Consider the following 19,972-nt stretch of genomic DNA (forward strand, 5'->3'; position numbering starts at 1 on the left):
CCGCGCTTCACCACCAACGATTTGTAGTAGTTTCGTAGGAGTGTATTCCATGGATGTCCTTAGCGGCTTTTTTTAATCACTACAACTGATTGCTCTTGATCCATATAATGTTGATCATGTCGAATTATCAGTCGGGATAATATAGCAGTTTTCGATAACGACACAGTTTTCTTCCCGCTTTACATCCCAATTTTTTTTAAAATGTTTGGAATGGAATGTTTTCATGAATAACTGTATTATATTAATCAAATAATTTCATTCGATATCCATATGCGGGAGTTGCATGAAAAAAGTAATTGGCCATTTTGGATTTGGATTTATCATAAATAACTGTGCCCTACTAGTCGAGCTCTTTCATCTGATACCAATATGATGGTGTGTTGCGCCCACTGCTATTTTTTTGGTTTTGCGGTGTAATGCCTAGTTGACATTAGGAGCCGAACAAATGCGATTAACACTTGCACCAACACAAGCGCGCACTGGCAGCGACGGCGGTCGGTAGCATAGTTAACTCTTTCAGTCTATACATGTCAGTCGATGTAATTTGGTCTATGCTAGAAGTTGTGCGCAATAAAATTAGCCCATATAGCTCAGTCGAGTTTGTAGTGCTGTGCTGAATAAATTTAGGTGCTTTGCATAAAACGCTTGGAGTGGATCCGGAAAGAAAAATCAACACAACGTAGGGTCCGGTTACCGCTCGACGGTACATGGTGGTTTCGGAAGAAATGCAGTCTGCCATTTTGTAACGGCCGACATCTTGGATTTTCATTTTACATGAATAACTGTGTCCTACTAGTAAAGTCCTTTCATTAGATAGCCATATATGTACGTCATGTCAAAATCGAAAATGAGCGCCTGAAGTTCATCAAATCAAGCAAATTCGCGTTGTTTAATCAATAGGCGTTATCGCAGCAAATGGTTATCGCTTTTGTAATCCGTGTTAGGAAAACGTTATTATGTTATGTTATGCTTTGAACTAGAGATGTGCCATCCGTTCATGAGCTGTTCCGAAGAATCGACTCTTTGAAGTGAGTTGACGCGGAACAGCTCGCAAAAAAAATCAAACAGCTCTTCAGCTCACTTTGATGATGATGAAGGAGAGAAAAGAGCTGTAGAATTGAAGAGAGTGTGTGAGCTGTAAGATTCAAATGAACTGACCGTCTCTCGCTCTTCGTGTTAAGACATCAGTTTAGTTTCATTTGTCCCTCGTCTTTTCAACTGTTATATTCGCGTTGACGGCATTGAGCTTTGTTTACCAGTTTAGGGGGCGCCAAAAATAATAATTGGCTCTCAGGCAGAATGAACACGTTTTTAAAATTCAAATTATTAATGAAAATTAACTTCTGTGTATCAAATGAGTATTCTATTTCAATGAAAAACACTTTGTTTGCAGGCGGTGCAAAAATCTCATAAGATTTTTTTTTTTTGAAGAAAACTTTCTATTGTAATGTAAAGCCTCAGTAAAAATGTCGGAAATGTTGTACTCGCCGAGTCTGTTGTAAATAATAGTCTGGAATACGTGTTTCAAGTAATTAATAATATGGTGTGAAAAATTTCATTTGAAATTTAACATTTTCAAACTGGCTTCGTGGCTATCGAGTTTGGGACCCAAATTGAAAGTCGGCACTGACAACTGAGCTGAAGAGCTGTTCATAAAGAACAGCTCATTTAGATGAGCTGATATGATCAGAGCTGTTCATCATGATGAACTGATTTGCACACCTCTACTTTGAACACACACACATTGGTTTTGAAATCTGTATTGGGAAAACACATTTCAGTAGGAACAAAAATACCCCCGACCAGTCTTCAGAAAACCAAACCTAGCGGTGCGCTTGAGTTGAATTTTCATCAGCGCCGGCTCAAAGAACACTTGTGTTCTCTCTTGGTGCGAAGCGCACAAAATTCATAAGCACGACAGCGCAAAATGTACCCGGCACAGAACTCAGATACTAACTTTCTTCTCACTTGTATGATGCGCGTCTCATTCTATACACACACACATACACATCAAATTCTAGCGCCCGCTTTGTCTCCGTTCGTTCTAAGCAAAGCATAAAAACAACAGCGCGCCCTCATTTGAACCGTATACGCTTGTGTGAAGAAGAATATCTCAACAGAGAGAGCAATCCAGATTCAAGCGCACAGTATAGAAATACGGCGAAAGCACTGGGCGCAAGCACTGGGTGTAAATCTCAGCTTAACACTCGACGCAAATCTGTGCTCATTTGCCAGAGCGCAAGTGCAAACACGGAGTGGGAGCTCAACTGGGTACAAAAATCTTGTTGCGCATCAGCACCGAGTTGAATTCTGAAGACTGCCCCCGACCTGCATGAATTTGCAATGCCAATTTCTCCCAGGCGACATGGTTTTGAAATCTCTGTTAGGGAACACATAACGATGGGAACAAAAGTCTCCCCACTTCCATTTATTTGCAATGCCGATTTCCCTAAGGCTGCTTGGTTTTGATGGCTGTGTTGGGGAAACCGTAAATCGGGCCAATCAAAACGAGTCAGTTAGGGCGTTTGGATAACGCTTAATATTTTACAGTTATTCAATTGTTTATCTGATGAAAAATAACATTTTATTAATTGCGATAGATGCGTAGAAATATTCCCTATCAATTGATGCAAACATCTTTCCGATCCAGCAAGAAATGTTCGAGTTATAAGCATTCGAAATCTTGCATTTCTTCCTGCATGTTCTGTGTTTAGGTTTTCATTTTACCCTTATATATTCCGGTTAGACGTAGTCCCACGTCAAAAACCCGAACGATAACTCACCGCAGAGGTACGTGTCGAGCGCTATAGGAAAATGATAAATTTTCTTAAGCTTGAGCATGAGCTTGGATAGACTATACTAGAGATGTGCGAGCGCTCACGAGCCGCTCATTTGAGCCGGTTCGTCAGAAAAAGTGTGCGATCCACGGTTCTTTAAAAATGAGCCGCGACTCTCAAATGAACGGCTGTTGCGCCCACTGCTATTTTTTTGAGCTTGCGGTGTAATGCCTAGTTGACATTAGGAGCCGAACCCCGTCGCTGACAAATGCGATTAACGCTTGCACCAACACAAGCGCGCACTGGCAGCGACGGCGGTCGGTAGCATAGTTATCTTTTTTTAGTATATACAAGTCAGTCGATGTAGTGTGGTCAATGCTAAAAGTTGTGCGCAAATAAAATCGCCATCTTTCCTACTTCGCTCTCTTCATTCCATCTCCCGTAGTCAAATTACAGGTGGATGGAATCGGTTAACCGAAGAGATACTTAAGTAAAAATAAAACGCTTGGAGTGGATCCGGAAAAGAAAGATAACACAACGTAGGGTCCGGTTACCGCTCGACGGTACATTGGTGCCGTGACCAGGATCGCTTCTGGAGCCGCCATCGCGATCGCTATTGTTCTCCATTCATTGGAGCATCGACCACGTTTTGCGCCAGCCATCTTGCCGGACAGATGATTAATAATTTATACAAGGCCTGATACCTTCTGGCCGAAGGTTAGTTCCTGTCCAAGATGACCACTTAACCCCACGGGTACGCTTAAGGTTTCGTTTTCTTCTCTGTTCGAGATTTTTTCCTGCAATCCAGCCATTGCACCTGGGCCACCAGGCCACGTGATAGGTTCCCGGATACTATCAAACCACGTTAGACGACCGTTCTATGTGAGGCGTACCAGACTGACTGTTACGAATTGTTACGATTTATCGCACCTACTAGCCGTGCCGAGCCACTACACTCATCGTTGTTGAAATTAATATACGATACCAGCCTGCAATTGTTTGCCATACAGCACTGCTGCTTTTAATTGTTCCTGTTTCATTATTTTGTACAAGGCACTAAATTGCCTTGGACCAGGTGAGTACCTGTCCAAGTGGTTTATTTCTCTCTCCCCGGAGCTACTTTGGTCCGTATTTCCACAGAATCATCGATCGATTCCCGCTTCGCTCCTCTCTTCCCGCCGGTGGTTCAAGGATGGCCAACGAGCTTCAGAGAGCCCAGCTGCTCTCACGGAGGGATACGATGATTGCTGCCCTGGGTCGGGCAGAGGCATTCCTCGTTGGATATGACGAACAACGGGACCAGTCGCAAATACAGCTGCGTTTAGAGTACCTCGATTCGATGTGGGCGTCGCTAGAGCAGGTACAGGGTCAACTCGAGGACATCGAAACAACAGAAGAAGGTAGGGCACAGAATGCCGAAAAGCGAGCGTATTTTGAACCACGATTGTTTCAAATAAAAGACGGGTGGGTAATGTCGGGGACATAACCGGAGTGACGTAGGACTATACAACGCAGACAGCTTATTCTAAATATATATTTTAAATATGTTGTTTTATTGTCTTCTCCTACGTGAATACCTACCTCTCTACCTGAAATATGGATTAGCTTACTGTTTACTCTTTATGAACATGTTGGGAGTTCTGAAATGAACCTTTTGGTTGTGTTTTTGCGTTTTTTTTTGTAAAAAATTTCTCATTTTTTTCTCACTGTCTTATATTTGATTCTTGATTTTTTTTCCGAAGGCTTTGTACTCATTAAATGTTCAACGCCGGGCATTTTTCGGCGTATGCACATATCGTACAATCAAAATGATGGCTGTGATAAGGAATGCATAGGTGGTCGTCAGTTATGTTTCTATACAATGCAGATGTAACGTCAGTCAATTTTCAACATCAGTTATCAACTAAAGAAAGCAGTTCTTGCTACCGAGAAAATTCGTTAATGCCATCCTGCATACAATGTGTTGTAATTTGGAGCCACTTTTAATTCGGAGACCATGTATGGGTTTGTGAAAACTGAATGATCAATTTAAAAGACCTCAACCACCAATAAGTTCAAAAACAAGCATAAACAAAATAATTCAGTTCATATTATATGTCATATTATGTCACTTTAGAATGCATTGGTATTGTGAATAACTTTTAATAACTTTTCTTTGAATGGCTTAATGGCCATGAAAGGCGCCGTGTTTTACGGTGGCTGGTTTTGCCACCAAAGCAGTCTGTATAAACAAACATTTTCCTTCTTCTACCTGCTGCCGTTTTGAGATTGCGTTTGCCACTCGCTGAAACTGATTGTTGCCACCGAACCGAATGTGCTCTGTTCTGTAGGCGGGTTTTCTTATTGTCGTGAGCAGCTTTGCAAGCCAACTCGAGCACTCCGGCGGCCGAAATTCTATAACCGCTATTAGGTATGCTGGTGCTCCGGCACCAATCTGTTGATGCGATGTGATGTGAAACGATGCCATACAACCACACTGATTTACGGTTTGAAAGAGAATGATATATTTTTCAGCGGATCCGCGCGTTTTGTACTTTAGCGGTACACGCTCACAGGATAGAGACAAATCAGCAGACTCAGCCAAAGGGGAGAGTCCAACGAGACGAACGAATGAGCGTTAAAAGGGAGCGATGGCAAAAAAATATATTCATTACGATTTGTTCGCTCGTTGGATTCACATGCAGGTGTTTCTAACAAACACGAAGGCACCGAAGACTAGTGGAATAGTGGAAAAGCCGCCAAAAAGTTCGGCACGGCGCAGAAGAATATCTCGGAAACCGACAAGAAGAAGGAGAAGGAAGCAAACGCTAAAAAGGGTCCTTTTCAGGTCCACAAAATCATCTTTAATCTAAAGGGTTTATTGTTTTGTTATCACTCGATATCTCCATCTTGTTCGGTTAAACCTTCCTGTTTAGCGAGTGCGTTTGCCACTCGCCACAGTTGGAAAATTTCTTCTCATCCAGCTTGGGACATGTTGTACTGTAAATTACATTTAATGCGACTTGCCGAAGCACCACTCAGTGTCGCATTGGAGATGATTTTAACCTGTAATTGAACATTTGCGATGACAGTGGTACAGCTTTCACAGTTGGAAAATTTCTTCCCATCCAGCTTGGGACATGTTGGGTCATAATTTGGACCCCCATAGAGTTTACAAAAATCCAATTAGCTAATTATCGAACTAAAATTACTGTACTTTCAATCTGGAAGCAATTTAAGAATTGGTGAAAATTGAATAATCGAGAAAGTCCACAACCATCAATAAGCTCAGCACAACTGCAAAATTCTCATACTCTTAATATCCTGGCAAACAAATTATGAAAAATCAATTTGTGTTTTATTATTATTTTGGATAATATTTTAGAATGCCTTGAACTGTATTTCGTAAACTCTTTTTTGAAAGGTTTAATGGCCCTGATAAGCGCCGTGTTTTATGGAATGGTTCCAATTTAGAAAACTTTGTACTCGTGGTTTTGAAAAAAAACCATTTCGAACGCCATCGATGCTGCCTTGTTCTGGATTTGCCACCAAAGCAGTTTGTATGAAGAACAAACTTTTATCTTCTGCTCGTCACTCGCTGAAACTGCCTATTCTTGTCTAGATGTCCACCGAACCGAATGTGGTCTGTTCTGAATGCGGATTTTCTTATCGTCGCGAACAGCTTTGCCAGCCAACTCGATCACTTCGGCGGCCGAAACTATATAACGCCGACTAGGTGGACTGGAGCACTGGTACTAACGCGCTCGGCATAGGGATTTTGCCTTTCCCTTCACTTTTCCTCCTTTGTCATGTCCAGACATGGCTGCTTGTGTTGGTTTGTTGATATGTTGTGATGCGAAACGATGTGGTGTATGATTTGGATGAGAATGATCGTTACGGCAGCGGAGCGGGGATTTTTAAGCTGACTGGCTGGCTCGAGAATTACGCATGTGTGAGACTGCGACCAATGTTTCGTTCATATTTTTTCTTTTTCCTTTCCAATCGGGTTCATTGTATTTCGCTGCTGCTCTGGTTGCCCGTTTTGGTCGGTACGATATGAGGAGCACAAAATGCACCAATCAAAAATGGGCACATAGTGCATTTGGACAATGCTTGATATTTCACAATTATTCAATTATTTATCTCAAGAAAAATGAAATGTTATTCGTTATGATAGATGCGTAGATATATTTCCTATCAATTGATGCAAAAACCTTTGCGATCTATTGAGAAATGCTCGAGTTATAAGCGTTACAAATCTTGCATTTTTACCTACTTGTTCAGTGCCTAGATTTTCATTTCACCCCCTATATCTTCCGGTTAGACGTAGTCCTACGTCAAAAGGAAGCTTGATTTCCAAACTACCTACCTCTCCTCCCATCAATTCACAAGTACCTCCACCCTCTCTCTCTACCAACGCTCTCTCTGGAATAAAGCTACCAACGATTTCGCTACCCGAATTCGATGGTGACTATGCTCAATGGTTACCATTTCACGACACATTCGTCGCTCTCATTCATAATAATCCCGACCTTCCTAAAGTACAAAAATTCCACTACTTACGAGCAGCTTTGAAAGGCGAAGCTGCTCAGTTAGTTGAGTCGATTGCCATTTCGTCGGCCAACTACAGTTTAGCGTGGGACACGCTGACAGGTCGGTATGCTAACGAGTATCTGCTTAAGAAGAGACATCTACAGGCGTTGTTCGACGTACCACATGTGAGGAAAGAAACAGCCGCTACGCTCCACAGCCTGGTCGACGATTTCGAACGACATACCAAAATCTTACACCAACTGGGGGAGCCAACTGACAGCTGGAGCACGATTCTGGAGCACCTGTTGTGCACGCGACTGCACGATGATTCTCTCAAGGCGTGGGAGGATTACGCGTCAACCGTCGAGGACCCGAACTACAGCTGCCTCATCGGCTTCCTTCAGCGAAGAATCCGAGTGTTGGAATCAATTTCGGTAAATCACCACCCGACGAGTTCTATCACCAACACGCAGCAACAAAACCATAAACGATTCAACAACCATCAGCGGGTCTCATCCTACCCATTCACTGCAAGTTCTAATGGGAAATGTCCAGCGTGTGGTCAGCAGCATCCGTTGCTGAAATGCCAGAAATTTCATCGACTGACTGTCATCGAACGCCTAAAGGTAGTCAACACAAAGCGACTCTGTAATAATTGCTTACGCGCAGATCACATTGCACGTGACTGCTCGTCAAATTACAATTGCAAGCATTGCAATCGCCGTCATCATTCGCTTTTGCACACCAACCCTCACGAAGAAGACCGAAGATCCAACGGAGTAAGTTCTATCAACAATTCCACGACGCCAGTAGTAATCCGACCCACACCCGCTCCACGAGCCAAGTCAGCTAAGCAAACAGCTGCGGCGACTGCCGAAGTCGTCCCACGTGTCGAAAGCAGTACACCTGTCAACCAAACAAAGGAGAACGTTTTCTTGATGACGGTCATCGTTAATATTGTGGATGCCTTCGGACAAATGCACCCAGCTCGTGCCCTCCTAGACAGCGCGTCTCAGCCAAATTTAATTACCGAACGTCTAGCACAACTGCTGCGCGTGAAGCGCGATCGAGTCAACGTTACCATTATGGGCGCTGGTCAACTGTCGAAGCCCGTTCGTGAATCGATTTTCACCCAAGTGAAGTCTCGGTCCAGTGATTTCTGCTGTGACGTCAGTTTCCTCGTGATGAACAAGGTTACTGCTAATCTTCCCGCACAAGACGTGTCTAGAATAGGTTGGAGGATTCCAAAGGAAATCACGCTTGCCGATCCCGAGTTCCATCGAAGTCAACCGATAGATTTGGTGCTAGGTGCCAAGCACTTTCACACCTTCTTCCCCACTGCTGTTCGACTACAGAACGACGACCGATTACCGTTGCTGGTGGAGAGTGTATTCGGGTGGATTGTTGCTGGATCCGCTCCCTGTATTAGGTCTGATGGCGATTCAGATGGTGATGAAGAGCTACAATCGACGGTAGTTTCAATGGTTTCCCTCGAGCAGATCATCGAAAGGTTCTGGATGACTGAGAGTCTATCTACCAACGACACTTACTCGGAAGAAAAAAAGTTCTGCGAAACGTTCTACCAGTCCACTACAACCCGTGACAATGAAGGACGCTACGTAGTACGTTTGCCCCGAAAACCCAATTTCAACATCATGCTGAATGACTCGAAAGCAAGCGCTCTCAATCGCTATCAACTACTTGAACGACGACTGGATAGGAACCCAGAACTGAAGGAAGAATACGACAAATTCATGCGGGAATATCTCTCCCTTGGCCACATGAAACTGGTCAACGCGGAAGACGATCAAGCTCCCGTGTCATATTACCTGCCTCACCATCCCGTGATTAAGGACACAAGCACGACCACCAAGGTCAGAGTCGTTTTCGACGGCTCTTCCAAGACTTCGTCCGGCTTCTCCCTCAACGAAGCTCTTTGCGTTGGACCTGTAGTGCAGGACGATCTGCTCACGCTTATTCTTCGCTTCCGTACTTTTCCTGTAGCGCTCGCCAAAATGTACAGACAAGTTCTTGTCCATCCTGAGGATACACCACTGCAAAGAATTCTCTGGCGGTTCTCGAGGCAGGTTCCAGTCCAGACCTACGAGTTGCTCACCGTTACTTACGGGATAGCTCCCTCTTCCTTCCTCGCAACTCGCACACTGAAACAGCTAGCGGCTGACGAAGGTACATCCTATCCTCTCGGACGGCCGGCTCTCGAAAAAGGTTTTTATGTAGACGACTTCATTGGAGGAGCACACTCGGTTGAGGAAGCTATTCGTTTGAGGACCGAATTATCCGAATTATTAGCGAAGGGAGGTCTAGAATTGCGGAAGTGGACTTCGAACCATCTCGAAGTGCTTCACGGTTTGCACGACGACCAGATCGGGACACAATCCTCTCTGCAGTTTGGTCCCAACGAAACTGTGAAAACGCTGGGAATTGGTTGGGAACCAGAGGCTGATTTCCTCCGCTTTGATTCTCTGATCGAGCCTAACAGTGACCCTTGGACCAAGCGCTCGATCTTGTCTACAATAGCGAGGCTTTTCGATCCGATGGGATTAATTGCTCCGGTTGTTGTCGAACCCACCGTGCAACAGACGGCAGTTCTGACAGGAGGGACTAGTGAATTCCGGGAGCCCTAGACAATTGGCAACTGCCATTCAATGAGAGTGAGACGGAACAGTCAGTTGACAGCTCAGTGTATTAAGAACAAAAACAAATGGAAAAAGTGAAGATAATAGAGTGAATAAAAGGAGTAGAAGGATTTATAGCGGTAATTTGGGAAAATTGAAATATTAGGCAGATTAGAAAGGTATTAAAATAGGTGTGAAAAGCCGAAGTAACAGTATGTATGATGATATGGAATAGGAATTGAAATTTAAAATGAATTTATCGCAGATTGTATATTGAACCCGAGGATTGGATTATGTTGGAAGGATAGATTTATTCAGGGAAACGCAAACTAAAATGTAAGAAATATAACATGTATCAAGACAAATGAATATATTCAAAATATATTTCAGCTTTAAAGCTGCTTGAACAGTAACGGCTGCTAAAAGACGTGTTGAGATTTCCCTATCCGGTCCGATTCTCGGCAACATTCTTTAAAGATTTTATTTGACTGCAACGCGAGAAGATGGAATCTAACGCTGATCCGAACAATAATCACAACTGCGGTAGGTGCAATTGGTCTGATTCAGCCAACAATATGGTAGGATGTGATTGCTGTGGCATGTGGGCCCATTTTGACTGTGTCGGAGTGACGGATTCTATCGGGGATGCTGAGCGCAGCTGGAAATGCGATAACTGCAAGGTTATAGAAGTGTCCGAGGTATCGAGCCATAAATCTCGCTCGTCTCGTCGTAGTAACACCTCCCACCGATCACAACAAGAGATTCAGCTAAGTCTAACGCAATTAGAAGAGGAAAGAAGATTACATTTGAAACATCTGGATGAAGCAGAAGCAGCAAGGAAAAGAAACATCGAAGAAGAAGAGAAAGCCCGCCTGAAGCGAATGGAAGAAGAGCGGAAATATTTAAACGATAAGTTCGGTCTACTAAGGGCGAGACTAGGCGATGCCGGCACTAGTAAGAATAGTAATGCAAGCAGCAGGAGGAGCCGTGAGAAAGTACAGGAGTGGTTGAGTAGGGAACAGGATGGGAACAATCCCTCCACACAGGTTCCCCCACTTCATGACCAGACGAGCGTCCAGCATGCAGCGATTCCAGCGTCGTTCTCGCAAATCAATGCTTCCGTGCAAGCAACGACCATAGACCCCCCGTTTAGTGTCATGTTGCCGGTTGGTGTATCCCGTCAAGAAGGCGTACAAGAAACTGGACAAGTGCCGCCGAATTCTACTTCTACCCCTCAGTTTTCTCGAAGTCGACTTGGTCCAATTGAATAGCTGCAGCAAACACCGGTGTCGAACATTTCCTCCACTGTTCCAATAAATTATTCAACGGCAATTACAGTTCCTCAGTTCATTCCAACTAGTTCGTATGTGATGCAAGGGAATCCACTAATAAATGGCTGCGGAACGAGCGATTATAGGCTCCCGGGAACGATGGCTACTTCATCCGGTTTCTTTACTGCTCCACCATCCACTGTTACGGTTCCTTTATTGGTTCATCCACCACTGCCAGCTACTACCACCACCCTTCCGCCATCCGTATTTTCGTCGTTACCCTCTGCTGCTATACCACCACCACCAGTCGTGAGTTTACCATCCATCTCAAGCATTGCAGGGTCTTGGATGCCTCCAAATTTTGCGCGTCAAGGAGCCTTTCAAGGAGGAATTTACACATCTGCAGGTTCAGGAGTCCAGCCCGTTTCGCAAGGTTTCCCAATGATGGCAACTACTCAACAGGGAAACCTCGGTCCGTCAGCAATTCAACTCGCAGCTCGCCAAGTGATGTATAGAGATCTACCGAAGTTCACAGGAGATCCAGAAGAGTGGCCGATGTTTTATAGCGCCTTCTGCAACACCACGGAGGCATGTGGTTATTCCGATGCGGAGAATTTGTCCAGACTTCAGCGATGTTTGGACGGTCCTGCGTTACTTGCGGTTAAAAGTCGTCTCCTCTTACCTGAGTCGGTACCATACGTGGTTGAAACTCTGCGAAAAATATACGGGAGACCAGAAGTACTAATCTTCTCCTTACTCAATAAGTTACGGGAGGTTGCAGCACCAAAGGTCGATAACCTCAGGACGGTGATTGAATTTGGGTTGGCAGTACAGAATCTTGTGGACCATATGAAGCTTGCGCAGCTTCACGAGCACCTTTGTAATCCTATGTTGCTACACGAGCTGGTTGAGAAGCTGCCAGCCATTTGGAAGATGCAGTGGTCTGCCTACAAGAGAGCTTGTCCGAACGTCAACTTGGCCACGTTTGGAGGGTTTATGTCCGACTTAGTGAACACAGCTTCCGATGTGACACTACCAGATCTAGCAACGCTTTCGTTGAAGTCAACCAAACAGAACCACACCAAGTCGAAGCTTTTTGTACATACACAAAGCTCACCTGATGTAGAGGAAATTCCGGAATCAAATCCAATCGAAGAAATGTCTAAGAAGACCTGTGCGTACTGTTCCAACCCAAATCACGAGATTCTATCGTGTGGACCGTTCAAAGCGTTGGATATAGATGCCAGATGGACGGCGATGCGTCAGAAAGGATTGTGCAGGATCTGCTTAATTCCCCATCGGAAGTGGCCATGTCGATCCGGAAGAGAATGTGGAGTGGACGGATGTCGACTTCGTCACCACGAGTTGCTGCATTCTCGCACAACTGTAATGACGAACAGTCAGTTTAGAGCCAGTTCAGCTGCCAGCGGGATCGGGAACGTAGTACACAACCATTATCATCAAGTATTACCATGTACTCTTTTTTGATATTTGCCGGTGACAATCGAAGCAGGGGAAAAGCGCGTCCACACGTTTGCGTTTCTAGATGACGGTTCTTCATCTACACTAATGGAAGCGGGAATAGCTGCCAAACTTGGGTTAGAAGGTGCAACTGAATCACTCTGGCTCGATTGGACAGGCAATGTTAGTCGGGAGGAAAAAGATTCGAAGCGTGTTTCAATCGTCATCACCGGAGAAGGTGGGAAGAATCGTTTCCAAATGAACAACGTACGCACAGTTAAGAGACTCAACCTACCAAAACAAACGCTACAGTATGATGCATTAACGGAAGCGTATCCACACCTCAAGGGTCTGCCGGTGCGGAGTTATTCGGAAGCAATTCCGGGTATTATAGTTGGACTGGAACATGCACGACTACTCTCCACTTTAAAAATTCGTGAAGGCAGAGGTGACGATCCAGTGGCAGCAAAAACAAGACTGGGCTGGTGCATCTTTGGTAGAAGTTCTGGTGTGGGTCAATCCTTAGAACGCCTGCATCATCATTCCGAGCAAGATATGGGGAATCGTGAATTGCACCAACAGATGAAGAAATTCTTTGGCATTGAGGAAGCTATAATCACGGTTAAATCTGAAGCAGAAGTTGACAAACGTGCCAGGGAGATTATGGAGAATACCACACGACGAGTAGGGCTTGGCTTCGAGACGGGTCTTGTTTGGAAGCACGACGATGTAAGCTTCCCGGATAGTTTCAAGATGGCAGAGAGGAGATTGATCGCACTCGAGAAACGACTGGAGAAAGATCCTGCGCTAAGGCAAAAAGTTCACGAGCAGATCGTGTCATATGAGGAGAAAGGATACGCTCATCGAATAACCAAGAATGAATTGGATTCAACCGACTCGAGCCGAGTTTGGTATTTACCCTTAGGGGTCGTACAAAATCCCAAAAAACCCGGCAAGATTCGTCTGATCTGGGATGCAGCAGCGTGTTCTAAAGGCGTTTGTTTTAACGACATGTTGCTCAGAGGTCCAGACCTGCTAACGGCGCTCTTTGGCGTACTACTCCGTTTTAGACAGAGGAACATTGCTATCTGTGGAGACATACGAGAAATGTTCCACCAGATACGCATTCGAGACCTCGACAAACAGGCGCAACGGTTCTTGTGGAGATTTTCCCCTGATATGCTTCCACAGATATTCGTCATGGATGTGGCAACGTTCGGCGCCACCTGTTCGCCTAGCTCGGCGCAGTTCGTCAAGAACAAAAACGCCGAGGAACACGCATCAAAATACCCGAGAGCAGCGCACGCCATTATTTACAGCCACTATGTTGATGACTACCTGGATAGTGTAGAAACTGAAGATGACGCGGTACAGTTGTGGAACGATGTTAAGTTGGTCCATGCTCGAGGTGGAATTTCGTCAGCAACTCAGATGAAGTTATGCAGCGAGTGGGAGTGAAGGATTGTCCTGCAAATAAGTCGTTAAATCTGGATCCGTTGGGAGAAAAGGAGCGAGTTCTTGGCATGGTGTGGAGACCTGACTCTGACGATTTCACCTTTGAACCTTCTTTAAAGCCGGAAATTTTGAAGTTGATTGTAGATCGAACAATTCCGACGAAACGTCAGGTGCTACGAACAGTGATGTCGCTGTTTGATCCCCTTGGACTGATAGCACATTTCGTGGCTCAAGGGAAAATTCTTACGCAAGACATTTGGAGATCGGGTACAGACTGGGATGAACAAATTACCGAGCATCTATGGGAGAAATGGTCTAGGTGGAGTCAACTCATTTTAGAGTTAGATGCAGTAATGATTCCAAGGTGTTTCTTCAGAGGTGCTAATAGTGGAGCTCTCAACAGCGTTCAACTGCATGTGTTCGTCGACGCTAGTGAAGAAGCATACGCATGCGTAGCATACCTACGAATTGTCGATGGTGGCATAATAAGATGTGCACTTGTAGCGGCGAAGTCAAAGGTGGCCCCGCTTAAGCCTCCTTCCATTCCACGATTGGAGCTGCAGGCCGCGATGATAGGTAGTCGTTTGGCAGACAGTATCTGCAAACACATAAGTCTCCCCATCAGTCAACGCTTTCTCTGGCTTGATTCCGCAACGGTGTTGGCCTGGCTGCGTTCGGATAGTCGACGTTACCACCCGTTCGTGGCATTTCGAGTAGGGGAGATCCTAAGTCTAACCACCGTTGATGAATGGCACCATCTGAAGTCCAAGCACAACGTGGCAGATGAAGCAACCAAGTGGGGATCTGGTCCTAGCTTCGATCCAGAAGGGCGATGGTTTCAGGGACCACTATTTCTGAGTAAATCAGTTGAAAGCTGGCCAGTGAGCAAAGGAGAGATACCTCCAGCTACAGAAGAGCTCCGGGCTGTTTATACCCACCATCATTCGACGTTCCAACCACTTATCGAGGTGAAGCGTTTCTCTAAGTGGCACCGACTACTACGCTCCACCGCGTACGTACTAAGAGCAATCAAAAGGCTCAAAAAGCAGCAGCTTCGTCCTTGGATATCATGCGATGAGTATCGTGAAGCGGAAAACCTGCTTTGGCGTCAGGTACAAATAGAGTGCTATGCGGATGAATATACATCACTGCACTATAATCAGCAAAACCCCTTGGCGAATCAAATGAAACCGTACAAGTGCAGTCAACTGTACCAGCTAACACCGTACATAGACGATGTAGGAGTTATGAGAATGAACAGCCGAATATGGGCTGCACCAAACGCCCCATTCCAAGCTAAGTATCCAATCATTCTTCCAAACAATCACCATCTAACGTCCCTCCTCGTTAACAGCTACCACTGCCGCTTCCTACATGCGAATAACGAAACTGTACTCAATGAGATGCGACAGCGTTTTCGTATACCATCTCTACGAAACTTGATCAGACGAGTCTCCAAGGAATGTCCATGGTGTCGAGTCAACAAGGCGGCCCCACGGCCCCCGATCATGGCACCGCTTCCAACAGTGCGTCTAACATCATTCGTCCGTCCATTTACACATTCAGGAGTTGATTACTTCGGGCCAATCTTGGTGAAGCAAGGTCGCAGTCTTGTCAAGCGCTGGGTAGCATTATTCACCTGCCTTTCCATAAGAGCGATTCACTTGGAAATAGTGCATAGTCTCACAACTCAATCGTGCGTGATGGCTATCCGACGATTTATAGCGCGCCGAGGAGCACCAGAAACCTTTTATTCCGACAATGGCACCAATTTTACGGAGCGAACAACCTATTGAAGGGTCAGCTTCGGGCGGTCAACGAACATTGTGCAGCGACGTTCACCAACGCTAGGACGAAATGGCAGTTCAATCCTCCCTCCGCACCACATATGGGTGGTGCCTGGGAGCGCTTGGTACGCTCGGTCAAAACGGCCATGGCCACAATCAGCGATCATCCCCACCATCCCAGCGATGAGGTGCTGGAAACAGTTGCACTGGAGGCTGAAGCAGTGGTCAACTCCAGACCTCTAACATATGTCGCGTTGGATTCATCTGATGCTGAGGCAATCACTCCGAATCATTTCCTACTTTACGGAACCCGTGGTATTGATCAACTACCAACACCTTTAACTGAAGGCGTAGCGACACTTCGAGACAGCTGGAAGTTGGCACAAGGTCTAATCGATAAATTTTGGAGGAGATGGATCCGCGAGTATCTACCAGAATTGGCGAGGCGTACGAAGTGGTACCAACCAGTGAAGGCATTGGAGAAAGGAGATCTTGTTATAGTGATCGATGAGAACAAACGGAATGGATCGATGAGAGGCAGAATCATCAACGTTACAGAAGGGAAGGACAGTCAGGTACGCAAAGCTGAAGTCAAAACGGCGAACGGAATAATAACACGACCAGCAGTGAAGCTAGCATTGCTGGATATCGTAAAATGAGTTACGGTGGAAGAATCTGGGCTATCCCGGAACTACACGGAAGGGGGAATGTTGTCGAACCCACCGTGCAACAGACGGCAGTTCTGACAGGAGGGACTAGTGAATTCCGGGAGCCCTAGACAATTGGCAACTGCCATTCAATGAGAGTGAGACGGAACAGTCAGTTGACAGCTCAGTGTATTAAGAACAAAAACAAATGGAAAAAGTGAAGATAATAGAGTGAATAAAAGGAGTAGAAGGATTTATAGCGGTAATTTGGGAAAATTGAAATATTAGGCAGATTAGAAAGGTATTAAAATAGGTGTGAAAAGCCGAAGTAACAGTATGTATGATGATATGGAATAGGAATTGAAATTTAAAATGAATTTATCGCAGATTGTATATTGAACCCGAGGATTGGATTATGTTGGAAGGATAGATTTATTCAGGGAAACGCAAACTAAAATGTAAGAAATATAACATGTATCAAGACAAATGAATATATTCAAAATATATTTCAGCTTTAAAGCTGCTTGAACAGTAACGGCTGCTAAAAGACGTGTTGAGATTTCCCTATCCGGTCCGATTCTCGGCAACACCGGTGGTTGTCACGGCGAAAATCATCATGCAACAACTCTGGGTGCTTCCGTGCGGATGGGACGATCCAGTACCGGACAACCTACAAACTAAATGGAAACATTATTGTCAAGACCTACCGAAAGTGTCTGCTTTTCGCGTTCAACGCTACGCTTTTCTACCCAGATCTAAGGTGCAGCTGCACACATTCACAGATGCCTCCGAGGATGCATACGGAGCGTGCGTCTATGCACGATGCGAAAACCCCAAGGGAAATGTCCGAGTAGAACTACTAGCCGCGAAATCTAGAGTAGCCCCTCTGAAGCGTTTGAGTATCGCACGTCTGGAACTATGTGCTGCTGTTCTCGGTGCTCACCTTTACGACCACGTCAAGCAAGCCCTAGATCTGCAGATCGAGTCATCCCATTTTTGGACAGATTCCACGGTTACCCTTCAGTGGCTAAAATCACCACCAAACGTCTGGAAGACTTTCGTGGCCAACAGAGTGGCTGAAGTGCAACACCACACACACGGCTGCCAATGGCGCCACGTTCCGGGAAGTGAAAATCCAGCTGATTTGGTATCTCGAGGCACGACAGTTGAAGGACTTCTTAGCTCTGACTACTGGTACAACGGACCACACTGGTTAGCACTTCCGTCCCGAGAATGGCCCATACTCACTCTACCAGGTGTTCCCGACGAAGAACTGGAGATTCGTCAAGTCGTAGCAGCTGTGCAAACACAAACTACAATCAACCCGCTGTTCCTTCGCTACAGTTCTTTCACCCGTCTACTGCACATCGTCGGCTACTGTTTGCGCTTCATTTCCAACAGCAGAGCGAAGATTCAGGCGAGGAACAGCCTGCAAGCATCACCCGATACTTCCCACAGCATATCTCTAACCGTGGAACAAGTACGAATCGCAAAAACACGCCTCACTCGTTTAGCGCAAGAAGATGCTTTCAACGACGAAATTCGGGAACTCGAGAAGGGAAAATCCATTTCAAAAAAGTCAACCATTCGCTTATTAAATCCTATTCTAGATTCTGAGAGAGTTCTAAGGGTTGGAGGGAGATTAAACTTGTCCCAGTTGCCTTACCATCTACTGGCCACCATACGGCAAGAGTTCTGGCCTTTGGATGGCCGTCGGCTGGTTAGAAGCATTGTTCGCAATTGCTTCCGTTGCACTCGTTTCAATCCAGAGCCCGTAGAGCAACAAATAGGCCAGCTACCTGCCCAACGAGTAGTGCCAGGAAGACCGTTCGAAGTCATCGGAGTAGATTACGCCGGCCCGGTTTATCTCAAACCAACACACCCACGGGCGCCTGCGATGAAGGCGTACATCTGCATATTCGTATGCTTCACAACGAAGGGTGTCCATATTGAGCTTGCCAGCGACCTATCCACCCACACCTTTCTGAAGGCGTTGCGACGTTTCATCTCACGTCGTGGCAGTCCCTCTCATCTGCACTCAGACAATGGGAAAAACTTTGAGGGAGCCAAAAATGAGCTCGTTGAACTGTACCGGATGCTTCGCAGTAACTCCGACCAAGACAAAATTCGCAACGCTTGCGCCGAAATTGGCATACAATGGCATCTGACGCCCCCGAAAGCCCCACACTTCGGTGGGCTGTGGGAGGCGGCCGTGAAGATCGCCAAAAGGCACTTGTTTCGCCAGCTGGGGTCCACCAGACTATCGTTCGAGGATATGGCAACGGTGTTGACACAAATTGAATCAATAATGAATTCACGCCCGCTGCTTTCCATCTCTGACGATCCGTGCGACCTCAGCGTTTTAACGCCTGCACACTTTCTCATCGGCACTTCAGCGACAGCTTTGCCCGACCCAGACATCAGCACAGTCCCAACAAATCGGCTCACGCACTACCAACAGCTCCAGATGCACGTCCAACAATTCTGGATCCGTTGGCGTGATGAATATTTGCACGAACTCCAGCGGGATTCGAAACATCGCAGCCGAAACAACGAAATCATTCCGGGCCGGATGGTCGTCGTAGTGGATGAGATGCAGGCTCCTCTCAGGTGGCCTCTTGCGCGAATAACTGGAGTCCACCCAGGAAAAGACAAAATCGTCCGTGTCGTATCGCTTCGAACAGCGAGAGGAATCATCACTCGCCCCGTCACGAAAATCTGCTTGTTGCCGTTCTCCGATGCCAGCACCGACACAGAGGGAAGTCCAGCGACCAGTGAACAAACAGCAGACCAAACAGAAACGAATATTTCATGTACCAATCCTGAAAAATAATTAATTGTTACGTGTTTAGGAGTAAGCTTTAGAAAATAGTTCGCATGATTGATGTTTGTAAACAAATTATGTTAGTATTAATGTTGAATCATAACAATTCAAGGCGGCGGGTATGTTGCGCCCACTGCTATTTTTTTGAGCTTGCGGTGTAATGCCTAGTTGACATTAGGAGCCGAACCCCGTCGCTGACAAATGCGATTAACGCTTGCACCAACACAAGCGCGCACTGGCAGCGACGGCGGTCGGTAGCATAGTTAACTTTTTTTAGTATATACAAGTCAGTCGATGTAGTGTGGTCTATGCTAGAAGTTGTGCGCAAATAAAATCGCCATCTTTCCTACTTCGCTCTCTTCATTCCATCTCCCGTAGTCAAATTACAGGTGGATGGAATCGGTTAACCGAAGAGATACTTAAGTAAAAATAAAACGCTTGGAGTGGATCCGGAAAAGAAAGATAACACAACGTAGGGTCCGGTTACCGCTCGACGGTACAACGGCTCTTAAACGAACCAAGGAAGAAATATATGCTTCCTATGCTGCTTTTTAAGAGGTTTTATTTAGTATGGTTGTAAATTTTGGCGGATTACGTATTTT

The 19,972-nt window shown here is 45.6% G+C and overlaps 3 protein-coding genes across 3 annotated transcripts; all 3 read left to right on the top strand.

Moving 5' to 3' along the window:
• The first annotated feature begins 3,969 nt into the window (after positions 1 to 3,969).
• LOC129774162 (uncharacterized) lies at positions 3,970 to 9,827 on the top strand. The gene is made up of 3 exons (XM_055777858.1): positions 3,970 to 4,177; positions 7,326 to 9,734; positions 9,790 to 9,827. Exons 1-3 carry the CDS (start codon positions 3,970 to 3,972, stop codon positions 9,825 to 9,827), a joined length of 2,655 nt encoding a protein of 884 aa, XP_055633833.1.
• A 4,353-nt stretch (positions 9,828 to 14,180) lies between these two features.
• LOC129774163 (uncharacterized) lies at positions 14,181 to 15,908 on the top strand. The gene has a single exon (XM_055777859.1). It carries the CDS (start codon positions 14,181 to 14,183, stop codon positions 15,906 to 15,908), a length of 1,728 nt encoding a protein of 575 aa, XP_055633834.1.
• Positions 15,909 to 17,162: 1,254 nt separating this feature from the next.
• LOC129774164 (uncharacterized) lies at positions 17,163 to 19,379 on the top strand. The gene has a single exon (XM_055777860.1). The coding sequence runs from the start codon at positions 17,163 to 17,165 to the stop codon at positions 19,377 to 19,379; it is 2,217 nt and encodes a 738-aa protein (XP_055633835.1).
• The last annotated feature ends 593 nt before the right edge of the window (positions 19,380 to 19,972 follow it).

This window comes from Toxorhynchites rutilus, chromosome 3, assembly GCF_029784135.1.
Source record: "Toxorhynchites rutilus septentrionalis strain SRP chromosome 3, ASM2978413v1, whole genome shotgun sequence".
Classification (NCBI taxonomy): Eukaryota; Metazoa; Arthropoda; class Insecta; order Diptera; family Culicidae; genus Toxorhynchites; species Toxorhynchites rutilus.